The sequence below is a fragment of the Nothobranchius furzeri genome, chromosome 2, assembly GCF_043380555.1.
Source record: "Nothobranchius furzeri strain GRZ-AD chromosome 2, NfurGRZ-RIMD1, whole genome shotgun sequence".
Lineage (NCBI taxonomy): Eukaryota > Metazoa > Chordata > Actinopteri > Cyprinodontiformes > Nothobranchiidae > Nothobranchius > Nothobranchius furzeri.
Genome location: NC_091742.1, coordinates 4,525,841 through 4,542,290, shown reverse-complemented (window position 1 = coordinate 4,542,290; position 16,450 = coordinate 4,525,841). Strand labels below are relative to the sequence as shown.

Genomic DNA, 16,450 nt, shown 5'->3' with positions numbered 1-16,450 from the left:
TCTGATACAAGCATAAATGTGTAAACAAGTATTTAAAAGTAACACCTGTTGGAAACATTTCTGCATTTAGAAATAAAAAGCAGTTTGATACAACATAACACACAATATATTTTAGTTTTAATGGAACATAATAAAGAATGTTTTTATTATTTTTATTTATGTAATCTATTTACATTTTTACATGTAAAGTAAATATGTATACAGAACATGTGATAGTCACAAATAAGCTGTGTTGACAAATTTAATTACTGAATAATGCTCATTGCCCACCCGCCCGCTTTAAATGTGTTTACTTTTAATTAAGAGGAGAGTTTTAATTAGCTTCTGGATGCCGAGTTGGTGTTTAACTGTACTGGTGATACTTTTCACTGTTAGATGATCAATCTTCCAATCAGCTGTTTGATAGTGAATTTTTGCCAGAATCAAATGTGACTGTTTGCACTCTCAAAACCAGTTTCATCATTTTATTTGTACCTCTGTTACCAAAAAGCAGATCTGAATCAGTTTTTGTCGACTCATTTAATGTCTTAGAGACAAGCAGTCAAAAGAAATGGAATTATTTTTATGTGCTGCAGCTCTAAAGCCAAAAGTTTTTATGAATCGTCTCTGGCAGCTTTCTAGCTGTAATGGCAAATATTTCCAAATGTTTGTACTGGATAATAAAACTGAAAAATGTGCAGCTTATTAAGGCTTCCGAAGAGTCGTGAAAACCCGTCTCCACGTCCATCTGCTGCATCTAAAGGACCTTCTCACATCCTTTAACTCTGCAGTCAGACGCGAGGGTTGCATATTTTTCCAACCTGGTGTCCCAGAGCAAAGGGGGTGTTTAACACCATCAGCAGCATGGTCTCTCCTGCTTCACCTACAGCCTCCATCCACTCGGAAGGAGACTGAAGACTTTTAAGGTTAGATCTCTGCTTCAGCCTTATCTCTGCCTCTCCCGACTCCAACCGGCCCGTCATCCCAGATAGCTTTGCTCCTGTTTCTTTGCCTGAGCTAACCAACTTACAAGGCATTCATTCCTACTAGAGACCAATAAACCTGTAAACCTACGAGAATGGTCCCCATAGATGACTGCTAATGTTGATCCTTGGACTGAGAATGGTTGCAAAATGACTTTAGAAGAGGTTTATGATTACAAATTCACAGTGAAAGTTCACAAATCAAGTCATTTTTTCTGCACCTCTCTAGACCAGAAGCGTGTAGTAGCTAAAAGAACAAGATCTCAAATTAGTTTCTTTGCATTCTGAGTTACATTTCCCAATTTCCTCACACCCATGTACCTGTTAACCCACCTGTTTCCCAGTTGGCTCTCCCAGTACTAACAGCCCTTAGTTTCTTGGGTCTTTTAGTGTTTTTATAGGTGTTGTCCCCTCGTGCTGCCGTTCTTTCTGCTCTATCAACAGCCCTTTCCTTTTATTATTACGACTTTGTTTTTATGACAAAGACTAATTCTCCTTTATTTATTCTCACATTTGGTGTCATTAAAATGCAAATTTTGGAGCAGAGTATCAGTATTTAGTAAATATGAAGTGATTTAGGTTTAAAAGCTGAGGTAGACTTTTAGTTTGTTTTGCAGACTCTTCATGACGCTTTTGTTTGAAATGTGCAAACTTGCAGTTGAGCACTATACTCCTGAATGTTTACAAAAGCACTTAAATTAACTCAATTCATTACTGACGCAGTCATTTAAAGGGGATAATGTGACTTTGTGAGACATAAAAAGTAATTAGCAGGTCGCTCCAGTCGAGCCGACCAGGCGTTAGCTGCTTCTTTTGTGGTTTCACTAAACTACAACTGAATCCAACACCATCGCCCATCATCCACCAGTGAGCGGCTCGATAAATGAGCAGCAACTCAGAAACAATTCCTCATCTGATGATGATTTATTGATACGCAGCTTCACGTTTTACTAATTATGTGTACAAACACACACACACACACTGTGAGCTCTCAGTGATCAAAAGTCAGTCAGCAGAGGATTGAAAAGAAATCTGCTCTCAGGGGGGTTCATTAAACAGGTAAGAGAAATCAAATTCCCTATTTGGTTCTGTTTGCAGACTGCTCAGGTTTTATGTCATCCTGTTTTCACATATGTCGCTTTGTGTGAAGCTGATGAAGCGGCGAGCTGATAATAAGATCTACTGGCTGGGAAACAAAGAGGCTGGCTGAGCCAAGCCTCGCTGATTGCGCTAAATGATGTCTTTTAGAGGCACAGTGAATGCCGTGTTTTATCTCTTAACCAGCTCCTTTGTGTCATTTAGAAATGGTTGTAAGGCTGAAAACACTCAACGCTTGCAGGGTTTGGCTTTCTGCATGAATGTTTATTTTCTCTCCAATTAAAAACGGCCAGAAGTCAAATTTGTTTTCACACAATCCTTGTCAAAGTTGACTATGTGCATAATCTCACGCATTTTAGATGCTCTCTGAAGAGCTGTGTCTCGACAAGGAAGCCCCTGTAAGATGTGCTGGGCAGGTCATTCCACATCTGTGGAACGACACATGAAAAGAGTCTGGATTGTCCTGAACGTGGTGTAGGCACTGGTAGCCGACCATCCTTCGATGACCAGAGCTGCCAAGCCGGGACGTAAGCCTTTGCAAGAGGCAAAATTCTCATTTTTGTCTCGTTAGCTTCGTTGTTCAAACTCTCACTTTTACCTCTTTATTCTGCATCATAATCGAAGCTGAGCACCACAAACTAGAACGATCTAATAAACCCTGTATATGCTGACCATCATCTGTTATCTCAGCATTACTGCCATGTTCCAGACAGAAGTGTACATAAATTACTGCCCCTGCTGATAAAACCTTACATTCATTTAACTGCACCACACAAGAATGAAATTCTTTTGTAGGACTTGGATATTACCTTCTGGAGTGTTCCCTGAGCTTTGTGTCCCAATTGTCTCTGTAACGATTCTGTGAAGATGTTGAGATACACTTGAGCCGAGTCACCTTTTGTCTCGCTGCAGTAAATTGTTCTGTTGTGTTTTTAGAGTCAGTCGTAAGAAAATCCATTTGGCCAAGCTTCCTGAAGAGCTGACCATTCCCTGAAGGGTTTTTTTCCCCTCAGGAATTTAAAAAAAATGCATTCATAAAAGTGGCATTTTCTTTACACATCATTGGCTTTGGTTAAATGTTTAGGTCAACTTTTTTATTTATTTACCATGATGATTGATCTACGGGGCAAATTTTTAGAAAATTTCCCAAGACACCTTGTTTTAATAATTTATTTTTTCTCTATTTCTTTGCAGCAAGTGGTGTCAGCCGTTCGAGAAGGAGTGAATCCATCAGGGAGTTTATCCAATCAGACAAGTCTATGGGACCTCAGCTCCTCCTTTTTCTTTGCTGGGACCGTTATCACCACAATCGGTAAGAAGAATAGACACTTTCTGGGGGGGGGGGGGGGGGGGGGTTAAGAGTTTACTGCTTGGACTGGTATAAAAAGTGAACATATTTCTCTGATTGCAACATAAAAAAATTTGTATGTTTTTATTTTATTACAAAAGTTATTTCCCCAATGTTCATTGAGGGGCCAAAGTTGGCAGGCACAAGATGCTATTTGTATAACCATTCTGGCATGAAGATGAAGAAAATATCATTTCTATAGCGCCTCTCAAGATAAAAATCACGAGGTGCTTCACAAGAACAAAAAATGTCAAAGTATAAAAAAGAATTTAGAAAATGGTTAAAATATATTTTAAATGAGCAAAAAATAGAAATTTGTGATTAAAAAATGTTAAGAAAGAGAGAGAGTGAACAGGAAAGAGGGAGATCAGTGGACCCTGAGAAAGGTGGAATTGGTGGGGAGAGCAGAATAAAGAGAGAGTGGTGAAGAAGGTCATACAAAAGCCAGCTTGAACAGGTGAGTCTTCAGCTGCTTTTTAAAGGAGACCACTGAGTCCACTGATCTCAGGCTCAGGGGGAGAGAGTTCCAGAGTCTGGGGGCCACAGCAGCAAATGATCTGTCACCTTTGGTCTTTAGCCTGGTGCTGCACAACCAGTAGGCTTTGATCACTGGACCTCAGGGACCTGCTGGGGGTGTAGGGACTAAGAAGAACACAATGTAAGATGGTGCTTGTCCATGTAAGGCCCTATAGACCAGAACCAGGATTTTGAAATGAACCCTGAAGTTGACTGGCAGCCAGTGAAGCTGGAGGATGTCATGGTCTGCGTCTGCGTCTTCCCTTATGTGTCTCCTGATGTTTCTCCATCCCTCTCTAGATTCCCTTTTGTGTCTCATAGCACCCTCATGTGTCCTTTGTCTGAATCTCATTTATGTGTTTTCTGTTTGTAGGCATTCGATCATCCCCATCCCCTCCAGTTGTAGCTCCAGCCTCTTTGTCCCCAGCTCTGTGTCTGTGTGGGTGCGTGCGTGTCCATTCCCCAACTCAGCGTGTGTGTGTGTGTGTGTGTGTGTGTGTGTGTGTGTGTGTGTGTGTGTGTGTGTGTGTGTGTGTGCGCGTGCGTGTCCATTCCCCAGTTCAGTGTGTGTGTGTGTGTGTGTGTGTGAGTGTATTTGGGTGTGATTGTGTGTGTGTGAGTCCTTCCCTCAGTCTTTTAGTTTAGTTTTGTGTTTTATAGTTTTAGGTTTATCTGGCCTCCTTTGGTTCTGTTTCCCCATTTAGATAATTGTTGTCACCTGTCTTCCCTCCAGCCCTCACTCCACACACCTGCTTCCTGTTTCCCTGATTGTTCCTCCCAGTGTATTTAAGCCCTGTTTTGTCTCTGTGTTGTGTCGGTCCATTGTTATGTTATTCTGTCAGTTTCGTCTCGCTTTGGATTACTAGTGTTTTTGGCCTTCTCGTGTTCACTTGTGTTTTTGGATTTCCAGATCTCTATCTGGATTTTTGGACTTTTGGCTCCCAGCCTTTTGGATTACTTTTGTTTTTGGTTACTCCTAAAATAAAGGATTTTTTATATATATTCAACTCCTGCCTCGTGTCATCGTGGGTTACTGCATTTTGGGTCCTGCCAACCTTGCTTCGTGACAGAGGAGAAGCGGGGTGATGTGGGTGTGTTTGGAGGACTTGGTCAGAATCCGAGCACAGGCATTCTGAACCACCTGTAGACGGTTCAGGGAGGTTCTGCTCAGACACGTGAAAAGAGAGTTACAGTTGACTAAGCGTGAGGAGATGAAGGTGTGGAGAACTGTCTCAAGTTCAGACCGAGACAGAATGGGACTCAGCTTAGCAATGTTCCTGAGATGGAAGAAGGAAGAGCGAACAAGAGAACTGACATGAGAATCCAGGGTGAGAGCTGGGTCAAAGGTCACGCCAAGATTCCTGATGGAAGGTTTGGTGTGGGAAGCAAGCTGACCAAGAGAGTCTCTGACTTTGGGAACCAGCTTGTCTGGGGCACAGATGAGGATCTCAGTCTTATCTTCATTCAGCTGTAGAAAGCTCCCAACCATCCAGGTTTTGATAGAGTCTAAGCAGGTGTGTAACAGCTGCAGCTTAGACATCTCATGGGGCTTAAAGGAGATGTACAGTTGGATGTCATCTGCATAAAGATGGTAGGAGATTCCTTTGAAGGAGCTCAGGATGTGCTGAAGAGGAAGCAGATAGAGGAGGAAGAGCAGAGGCCCCAGCACAGAACCTTGTGGGACACCATGGGTAAGGGAGGTGGTGGATGACCTAAACTTGGAAACGGCCACAGAAAAGGAGCGCTCAGAGAGATAAGAGGAGAACCACTCCAGAGCAGATCCTGACAGGCCTACCCAGTCTCTGAGCCTAGCTAACAGGAAGCTAACATAGGCCTTCGGACAAAATGCAATCTGGGATTTTCCCAGCATGCCAAAAGAAAAAAGAAAAAGAAAAATTCTATTAAACACATTCAAACTCGATGTTTTCACAGTTCTTTCCAGCAGTTTTCATTTCTAAATCAGTCAGAGTGACTCATTATTGGTCAAATAAAGACAAATTAGTTGACGGAAATGAAATCATGGCCCACAATTTGGGGTCTAAGTGGAGCTTGTGTGAGATTGTTTTTGATGTTTTTTTTTTGGAGAGGGAAGTGAGAAAGCTCTGCAGGGTTTTGAGTGACTTCCATCTGCATCTATTTGCTACCTTACAGCTGACAAAAGGTTAGCAGTGAGCTGCTGGGTGCATCATGTTTTCATCCTGCAGATCATCATCAGCCTGATTCCTAAATGTCATTTTATTCTACAACATGTTGGGTTAATTCTGAATAGTCTTTTCCAGGGTGTTGCTATCTCACCTCTTGCACATAATGGTGCAGTTAGTCTTCATTCCACGTGTGCAGAGCAAAGCTTTTATGGGAAATGTGTGGATTAAGGAATCACTAGACTTCCAGTTTGCCTTAAGAACAGAGCATGAACAAACTCAGCGAGCCAAAACCATTTTTAATTGGGCTTTAATTGTTGCTCTTGCTGCTCGAGCTCTGAGGACAGCAACAGTCTGCTGTATTCAGGAAATTATTTCTCCCTGAACAAAATCCTTAGCTGGTTTTAAAGTGTCCTCAGGGAAAGACTTAGCTCCACTGCAGTGCAAGAAATGCTGTTTGTTTTCAGCAATAAAAAATTAAACATGTTAGTTAAATTAAAGCAAATGCTCGTTGCTCTTTTTCAGAAAGTTACAACCTGAGCCTGCATCATGTCTCCCATCATTTGTACACCATGTGTCATCTGCAGCTGGAAGAGCTTTCTAATCAGGAAAAGAAAGAACAGCCCACACAATCACACATACGCACACTCCACACGCACTTTCTGACAGCTCATCTGGCTTTTCCAATTGGACCTTGACAGATCGCTGTGTCTCCTCAGCAGGCTGTTGGGCTTCATTTCACATCTCGAGTGCTCTGTCAAAGCTCACCCTCTAATGAGAGAATCAAATGCACTACATTATAATGAACTCCTTCTGCTATCTGGCTGGGACGCTGGCGTACTTGTTTTTCCCAGATGAGCGATGGTCATGATCTTGATGAACACTTTTAACACCAATTTGCAGAAACTGCATGCAGTTGAAACCTCTACTGGACCGGTTCCCAGATTTCCAGATTGTTTTACAGTCCCACAGGAGTCTGCTTGTTTATCTGATCACTAATAATCACAGAAATTTGCCAAAGATGTCATGCACACTTCATATCTTCACCATTTTACATTGAAAATAGCCTTACATCAGACTGACTGCTGTTTTTTATTTAAACATAGTTTTGGTGGCTTCTGTTTTTTAAAAATCACACATGCTGACAGTCTGGGTCAGCCATGCTCTTAACAAATTGCAGGTTTGGTGAAGTTTGAATTGAAGAGGCTGCAGTTTTTCCTCATGTAGTACAAGAGTGTATTGATAGCAGCTGATGGATGAAAAAAAAATACACACAGTTCAGCTCTTTGGCTTCAGCTAAGAGCATGTTTACTGTTTTGGGAGAAATTCAGCACAAGCCAAATCGTCTAAGAGGAAATAAGGTGGTAGGGTGACCTTGGGTGGTGTTCTGTGTTCTGTCCTCTGTGTTTGTTAGTGTCAGCAGCACATAACTGATGATCTATCTGCAGGCAATCAGATTTTTACTCTGGAGTTGCTCCCATTGAGAGGCGCCGAGCAGGGGTGGGCATGCTTGTTGCTCCCTCATCTTGGTGCCTGTACGTTGGGGTTTACCCCAGTGAACTAGAGGGTAGCCTCCCCCCGCCCACGTGTGGGGGGTCGGGTCCCGACTGTGGTTTGTGCTTATGCAGCTCAGACTACCCACCCTTTTTGGAGTACTTAGAGGGGGTGCTGGAGAGCACTCCTTCCGGTGACTCCCTCGTTCTGCTGCAGGACTTTAACGCTCGTGTAGGCAAAGACAATGAGACCTGTAGAGGTGTGGTGGGGAGGAATGCCCCCCCCCCCCCCCCCCCCCCGATCTGAATCTGAGCAGTGTTTTTTTACTAGACTTCTGTGCACAATATGGATTGTCTTTAACGAACACCATGGTCAAGCATAAAGGTGTCCATATGTGCTCTTGGCACCAGGATACCTTAGGCCGCAGTTCGATGATCAGCTTTGTTGTCGTTTCATCTGATCTGCGGCCGCATGTCTTGGACACTCACGTGAAGCTCTATACCCTTAAGAGGATCCTGGAGGGTGCGTGGGTGTGTGTGGTGCATTTGGAGAAGATGTTTGACCACGTCCCTCAGGTGTCAAAGTGGGGGGTACTTTGGTAGTCTGGGGTACTAGGCCCTCTGATATGAGCTGTTAGGTCCCTGTATGATCGGTGTCGGAGCTTGGTCCACATTGCCGGCAGTAAGTCGGGCTCATTTTTGGTGAAAGTTGGACTCCGTCAAGGCATCTCTGTCACCGATTCCATTCATAACTTTTACGGACAGAATTTCTAGGTGCAACCAAGATGTTGAGATGATCCGTTTTGGTGGCCTGAGGATCAGGTCTCTGCTCCTTGCAGACGTGGTCCTGTTGGCTTCAGAAGAACTTGACCTCCAGCTGAGTGATTTGCAGCCGAGTGGGAAGCAGCTGGAATGAGAATCAGCTCCTCTAAATCAAAGACCATGGTCTTGAATCGGAAAAGGGTAGAATGCCTTCTCCAGGGACAAGGTCCTGCCTTTAGTGGAGGAGTTTAGGCATCTTGGGGAAAATGCATGGATGTAGTTTTGACTTTAGAAGTGGGGGGTACACAACCTGCATGAGGACCAGGGGGGATCTTTACAGTAAGTATACAAAAATATGTATAAAACTACAGCCTAGAGGCTCTTTTATGCAATGTCAGGGATGCAGAACTGTCAATACACAGGTGGAAGTGAAAAAACAACTAACATGTTCAATTCAACTTTGTTTTTCACCTGGTTAGTCATTTTCATTTCTACTCCTATAGCGTAATATTGTTTTCAGCCAGTAACAAGTGCAGGGGAGAAACTGACTTAGGAAAAAGCGGGGGACTACATACCACAATGCATTGCGACGATACATCACAATCTATTTTTAGCTATATATATATATATTAGGGGTGGGCCGTTAACGCGCTGCGGCAAAGCCAGACTCTTATCGCGCGATAAAAAAAATGACGCCGTTAATCTATTCTCAAAGTTGGGTTGGGATCTGGGTCTATACTAAGTAAACTATGATGACTTTCACATTGCACGGATGGATACCTGGTTGGCGCGGACGTGTACTCGGCGCGGATCATCGTACGTATGGACGGACGCCAGGCTCGCGGAGGTTAATGTTCCCCATGCAGCCGAACAGTCGCACCGTCGCCACCAGCAGCGCTTCTCCCATCTCATCGCGCAGGACAAGTAAATAATTTATGTACTTTCACCAGAGTTTAATCCATAAATCCGACTTTCATTCTTTTTTATTTAGTTTTGTTTACCCCCGACATTTCCAGCCGGGCTTTCCCCGGGCCACACTTCACCGTCCGCGGCCGAAGCAGCGCTCGGATGTGAGAAAACCGAGACAAGACTTTCTCAGACAGGTGCTGTTTCCAACTAAGTTTAGCTATTTTAGCAGCTGTTTATTGTGATAAAGTGATAAATTGTTTCTACAGGTCGTTGTTCATGTGGCTTCGACTCAAATTTACCTGTAATAATAAACTTTTTACTCATAAATTCTTATATTTATTTAGAAAAGTTGAGCTAGGATAACTCCCCTTGCCATTTTCAGAGGCAACAACAGCAACAGTTGGCTTCTGCTCATACAGGTGAGCTGTGGCATCATTTCCAGCTCTCGCTCCTATTCACCAGAGGCGATCCTACATGCAAACTAAAGGGGGGCATTGGAAGGGCACCCCAGAAATTTAACCCCCTCCCCAGGCCAGATAGTTTCTGTGTGTGTATGTATGTATGTATGTGTGTGTGTGTGTGTGTGTGTGCGTGTGCGTGTGCGTGTGTGTGTGTGTGTGTGTGTGTGTGTGTGTGTGTGTGTGTGTGTGTGTGTATCTATATACTCTTTTCTTTAGCAGGCCATATTGTGTAGAAGAGAAGAACTAGTTTGTCACCAGACAATGTGAACAAGCTGGTCTGCTTGAGTGACTGGTGGAAGAAGGAGAAATAGAGCTCGGACTGATTGACCAAATGCTACTGACTGTAAATAGTTAATCATGACCTATTCTGTTGACCTACAGTGCAGAATTTGTTGAACTGAATAAACAGCTGTTAAACACAAATACTTATTGATCATTATTTATTTTCATCATCAGTTATCGTAGTAAAACTGCTTTATCAGTCTGTGATGCATTACTGAAACAAGAAATACGCCTCCATTCTCAAAGACTTGCTTTTATTCATTATCTAGGTAGCACACACATATGCCTTTGGCAAAATTTGAATGTGCCATTTTAATCTAGATTAATCTAGATTAATTCCAAGATTACAGTGAGATTAATCTAGATTAAAAAAATTAATCTATGCCCACCACTAATATATATATATATATATATATATATATATATATATATATATATATATATATATATATATATATATATATGTATGTGTGTGTGTGTGTGTGTGTGTGTGTGTGTGTGTGTGTGTGTGTGTGTGTGTGTATAGTATTCTATAGATATGCTATTGCAAACCAAAATTCCTTTACACCTATAAGAGTGTTACACTCGGTTATAGGGAAGGGTCAGTTACTTTTTCCAACTAGGGCCAGGTTGGTTTGAAGATTGATTTGATTGGATTTGTTCTCTTAGACCCCAAGTCAGTGAGGCGTTTATGTCCTTGTTGAGCCAGAAACTACCAAGGAGGAAATAAACTCTGTCAGCTTGTCTCATTTATTCTTTTATGAAGGTCCTTCAGTAATACATGAACATGTTATTGAGATGTTTTCAATTAAAAAGAATCCATTAATTCTCCATGTATTGTACTCTGTATCATTAAATTACCTGATATAGCTGTGCTGCGTCTTTTCCCTCCTTCCTCCATCCTCCTATCCCTGATCCTTTAGTAACCCCTCTTCCCTCGGGGTTAATTAGTTAAATCTCTGTAAGCGCTACTCCATTTTTCACTTAGTGAGGTCACTCTGATAAATGTTGTCCTGCTGTTTTTTCTTTGGATTTTCTCTCTTCACCTCCTCATGGGTTTAAGCAAATGCCATTGAGCCTTTATTGTCCAGTTGTGATTTCTCTGTCAAGGAATGAAACATGTGTGAATGAGATTGAGTGAGATTTGGTATGAATCTATTTTTAAATTTCTTATTGTAAGAAAAGAAAGCTTTTGTTTTTGTTTTTTATTGCTTAATCGTTCAAAAACAATGTTTGTTTGTTTGTTGTTTTCAAATGTGTATGCGGTACTAATCCCAAATAGCTTGAGGGAATTAAAATGCTCATTAAACAATAGCTTGAACCTCACAAGGGCTAAAAAACTTTAATCCACTCAAAAACATGTCTCTTAAAAATACTGCAGCTTTATCCTACAGAAGCTGAGAGAGGACACACCTATAGAAATGTGATTTAATGTGCTATTTTGGAGATTATGAGTGATCGTTTAGTTTTAGAAAAGAAAAAATTATTTAAATGACAAAAAAACACATAGAGCATTTTGTGTTTTGCTCAACCACCACTTATTTCTGCTGTAATTGAAGCTGAAACAAAGAATTTATCTGCTATATTCAAATCAATCACATCAAATTTCATTATAATGGCCGCTTTCGGCCTTTGTGGGATCCTGACCGCCATATTGCGTGGCGTCAGCTTTTCACTGGATGAGTAATAGGCGCGTTTTGTGCACAACCTCGGCAATGCAACCCTTCCCACTTGGAATGTTTCGGATGTGAACTGGCAGCAAATGTGCTCCTCCCAACTTGTACCACGTGTTCACAAAATCACTGCAGAATTGAAAGATCATGCGTGATTTTGCCAGTTCACGCAAGAACAAGCTAGGAGGACGATAGTTGCAAATATAAAAGGTCTGAGTTTCATATTCTGTTCTTTTTACCTCGGACATGTCACAGGTAATTACGTAATGTGTTTCCTGTGTTTGAAATGCAGAGGTTACAGTGTTCTGGGAGCGTAGCATGTAAAGAATAGACCCGGAGCGTATTTACTACGTGTCTGGGACTTGTCGCTCTACACTCCGTTGAAACAAACCCAATGACTAGAATGGCAGAAATGTGTTGTGTATCATGCTTTGCAAAGATTACGCAATGAATATGCATCCGGGGGCAATCCATGGCAAGAACTACAAACCCCCTCTATTGGCAGGCTGCAGCATGGGTTTAATGTCCCGCCCACTCCATGTAAACAAAGACAAAAATTAACTCATTAACTGCCAGCGGTTTCCTGATCAGAAAAGCCCCTGGCTGCCAGCATTTCTGAGCATTTTTACTGTTTTTGTTAAGAGTCACAGAACATTACGCTCTAGGATGATGTCACACCAAACAGCCAAAACAAAGAGTAGACTCACTTCTTACATCAGGAAGAATCTGCATGTTTCTAGCGTTATCCATTCTTTCATAATCCATTTTTGAATTGTGAGCGGCAGAAGCTTTTCCAGTTTGCGCCTCGCTTTTTTTCCACAACAGAGGCCCAAAACGGTCTCCCAATTCATGGATTTTCTACATCCTGATCACGTGAAGTGTGACGTACGCAAATGAAGATCAGCTTTAGAGCCGTGGTTTGTTCTCACGATGCGGGGTCTTGTTTCGACACCCGCCCAGTAAAAAAAACGCAAAAGCAGCGGGCGGTTGAATTTAAAATGATGACTTTAGTCGTCAGTGTCAGAAAATGTATTTTATTTATTTTTTTGACTCGTGTGGATTCCCCCTTCCCATGGTCACACCACTTCTAGGAGGGGCCAAAGGGGTTGAATGCAATGTGTGATGGGTGGTCGACCATGGCGGTCTGATCCTCGGCTTCAGAATCCGGCTTTTCAAAGGTTTGAGGTTTTCCAGCAAGTCCAATCAGGAGAAGACCTAAAAGAAGACCCAGGACACGCTGGAGGGACTGTGCTTCTTGTCTTGCCAGGGAACGCATTAGGATTCCCCCGGAGGAGCTGGGCCAAGTGGCTGGGGAGAGGAAAGTCTGGGGCTTCCTGCTTAGGCTTCTGCCCACGCAACACAAGCCCGGATAAGCAGCCAAAATGGATGGATGCTAAAATATCCTAGTACTTTTAATTGTAATTTAGTTACTTGATTACAAGGCAGGCAGGGGAGCAAGGTGCGACTTTCAGCCCCACATCCTGAGTAAACTTTCTTTTAATTTTGACCAAAAGAAATGATGAGATGCAAAAATAAGTAGGACTTGATTGGATTAACATGTAAAAAATAATAGCGACATGCATCATGCTTGTGTTTGTGACTTTGCTCAGCAGGATCACCTAAACTAAGACTGATCTCACATCCTGTCTCCTGAGGAACCAATCAGAAAAATTACAGAGACTTGATTGACAATTTCTTTCACATTAGGAGTCAGATGGTCCAGTTTGAGACTGGGAAATTATCAGAGGACACCCTGCAGCTTCTTTGAACAGACAGACGAATGCATTAATGAAGGACGGTGACGTGTGGTTTATTATTGAGATGAGGCTAAATAATGAAGCTGATATCAGCTCTGAAGCTTTTATTCAATACATGCTTGTCCAGCAGTGCAGAGATGAAAGGTCGTGAACTTAAAATAGATGTGTTGTTGCAGAACAGTTCACCTTTTTTTAGATTCATGTCAGAGCTGTTGGAGGATAAAGAACCTCACAACCATCTTTTCTTCTCCTCCTTGTGTTCACTCAAAATAAAGCTCAGTCAAGCTGTGTGGAGCAGTTTCCCTGCTGTCAGAGGTTTAGTTTCATGGAGTCTGTAATAAACTGAACAATGGGGGGAGTTCCTTTCTGACTTTCCTCCTCTAGCATCACAATTTATACGACACATTTGAAAACTGGTGTGTCACAGTAACAGCTGCCACCAAGGATATCAAAAACTAGCTAGTGGACTCATTGGATACCTTTTTTCAACAATTTTAGAATAACCACAGGTAAATGCCTCTTTTTAAACCACAGTTAAATGCAAAGTGAGCCAAGAACATCTTCCCCCACATCATTACACCACCACCACCATGCTGAAACTTGGATACAAGGCAGGATTGATCTATGCTCTTATTTTGGTGACTCTCACGCTGCCAAAAAAATTTCTAAGAAAGTAAAATAGTCAAAATTTTTTTACATTTTATCTAATTTTAGTCTGAAAAGGACATAAATCTTCTCTATTAAAATAGCATTACTTAAAACAAGGTTAAAAAAAGGTAAAAAATAATGTGCCAGTGGGGTAAACAAAATTTGCTCGCCTAGTAGTCTTAAAGTGATCATATGCATTTTCCCTGGCAATAGGGGGCAGTACATACCTAAATAATTGCAAGCAAGCTGTACCTTTGTCTTCGAGTAAGACATTACCAACGGATGGCCATTAGGGTCAAAATGCCTCCAGCAAAATCACAAAAACTCACTTTCATCACTTGCTACGAGTAAAGAAGTAAATGTGTAAAACGTTTATGAATGGCAAAAGTTTTGTAATCACTTGTTACAAATCAATAAATGTGTTTTGTCCTCATGGGCTCCCGTAGAAGAAAACATAGCATCTAATATGGCGTCACCCAAACACTTAGACCTGCTCCCATGCATTTTAGACACAACTGGGCATCATTTAATTCAGTTTCAGCACCATTTCAATGGATATTTCCAGAGATTAATGGTAACATTTTCTATAGAAAACTAGCAAAAGAATCTAATTTTAGATTTTTTTTTTAGCCAATTCTAATCATTCTAGCCAAGCAACTTTTTGCAGTGCAATTTTGACCACCTGAATGTTGCAGTTGAAATCGAGACCCATCAGACCAGGAAACATTTTTCCAGCCTGTTTCCTGTTCTTAGCTGACAGGCGTAACATTAGGGATTGTATTCTGCAGACCTTGGTTGTAGCATATTTGAGTTACTGTTATCTTTCTATCACCTAGACTCCAACCTCTCGACCTATTCCCTTCTGACCTCCAACATCAACAAGGTGTTTTTGTCCTCACAACTGCTGTTCACTGAATATTTTGTCCCTCTATAAACTCTAGAGATGACCCCAACACGTAATCTGTCCAAATGAGTCACTTAAAATAACATTTTCAAAGTCTGAGTTGAGCTTTGATTTTGTGTTCTCTCCTCTCAGGATTTGGGAACATCTCTCCTCACACGGAAGGAGGGCGAATCTTCTGCATAATCTACGCTCTGCTGGGGATCCCCCTGTTTGGGTTCTTGCTAGCCGGCGTCGGTGATCAGCTGGGAACTATTTTTGGAAAGGGAATTGCCAAAGTGGAGAAGATGATTGTGGTGAGAAACACTGAATAAGTGAGTCTGTAATTTGTTGCACAAGATAGGTTTATTGTAAAACTGGTTTAAAATTAAGGGAGATCAAAAAGCAGTGGGTAAAAGAAAAGAAAAGCCAAACTTGATGCTGGATGAAAGAGAAGAGGTAAAAGTTTACAGAAGAGGCCTAATTTATTCAGGTGCGTGCTTCTCCCTGCTGTTCTCGGCTACTCCTCTACCAGGAAGCTAAACCAACCATATGATGAGCAGATGGAAGGGAAGCTGCATCACACTGTGAATCATTTACTTCTCCCTGGATGTTTACCAGAGTGCAATAATCGGTTTAGGTTTGTCACCGCAGTCATGTTTGATACCTTACAGCAGCAACATTCTCCTATCAGCAAAGCAGGAAAAGATTTATGAGCTCTCCTTTGGCTAATGCATCGGCCACCAGTGCATGCCAGAGTTGATGCAGTTTAGCGTTGCCATGACAACAGACCAGCGAACAGCAATCAAAACAGCATTGTGCTTCAGGAATAAAAGCCTATTAGAGAAAAATCAGCATTTACTGCAGAGAAATACACTTTTTCATTAAGATAAATAGCACATTTTTTCTTTTTGTAATTATGTTTCTAGATGTTTTTATATTATAAGAGGATCTTGCATGGATGTGCATTAAATATGCTTGGAAATTCAAGAGTTGATCACAACTCAAGCTGCAGCTCTCACAATGACTGGCAGGAAAATTTAATCGTATAAGACCGTTTAGTGAAATAAGTGCATTAATTAAAATTACCATGAGATGATTATTGTAGGACCCAAGGTGCAGGGGGTAATAGTGGAAAAAACATAAACGAATCCGAAGTTCAGAACAGCTGGCTTTAACGGGGAGCTAAACCAACAGGAAAATGAAACCAGGATGCTTTTATAATGAGGGATGTGATTCCAAACTCAGGGCAGGTGAGCTGATTGAAAACAGGTGTGCACAATTAACGACTGAGGCTGAGTGGGAAAAAAAACAAAGCTAACAAAAGTAAACATGATTAAATGTATTTTTTACATATAAAATGATAAGTTATTTTATAAACAAAAAATGTGTAAAAGTATTTATCATTGTTCATCTGTACAAACTGGTCCTTGACTTTGTGTTAAAGGATCCCTTATTTATAGGGCTAAATAAAATAGATTTTAACAGCTATATTCATTTAAAAACAACTTTCCAAAAGG

General features: G+C 41.5%; 1 protein-coding gene across 1 annotated transcript in view; it reads left to right on the top strand.

The window, feature by feature from the left end:
- The window catches only part of kcnk2b (potassium channel, subfamily K, member 2b), a 35,533-nt gene that overhangs the window by 7,358 nt on the left and 11,725 nt on the right, over window positions 1-16,450 (top strand). Inside the window, exons 3-4 of the mRNA XM_015947291.3 lie at window positions 3,255-3,372; window positions 15,087-15,247. Of these exons, the coding sequence (XP_015802777.3) occupies window positions 3,255-3,372; window positions 15,087-15,247 (279 nt within the window). The remainder of the gene's footprint in view (window positions 1-3,254; window positions 3,373-15,086; window positions 15,248-16,450) is intronic.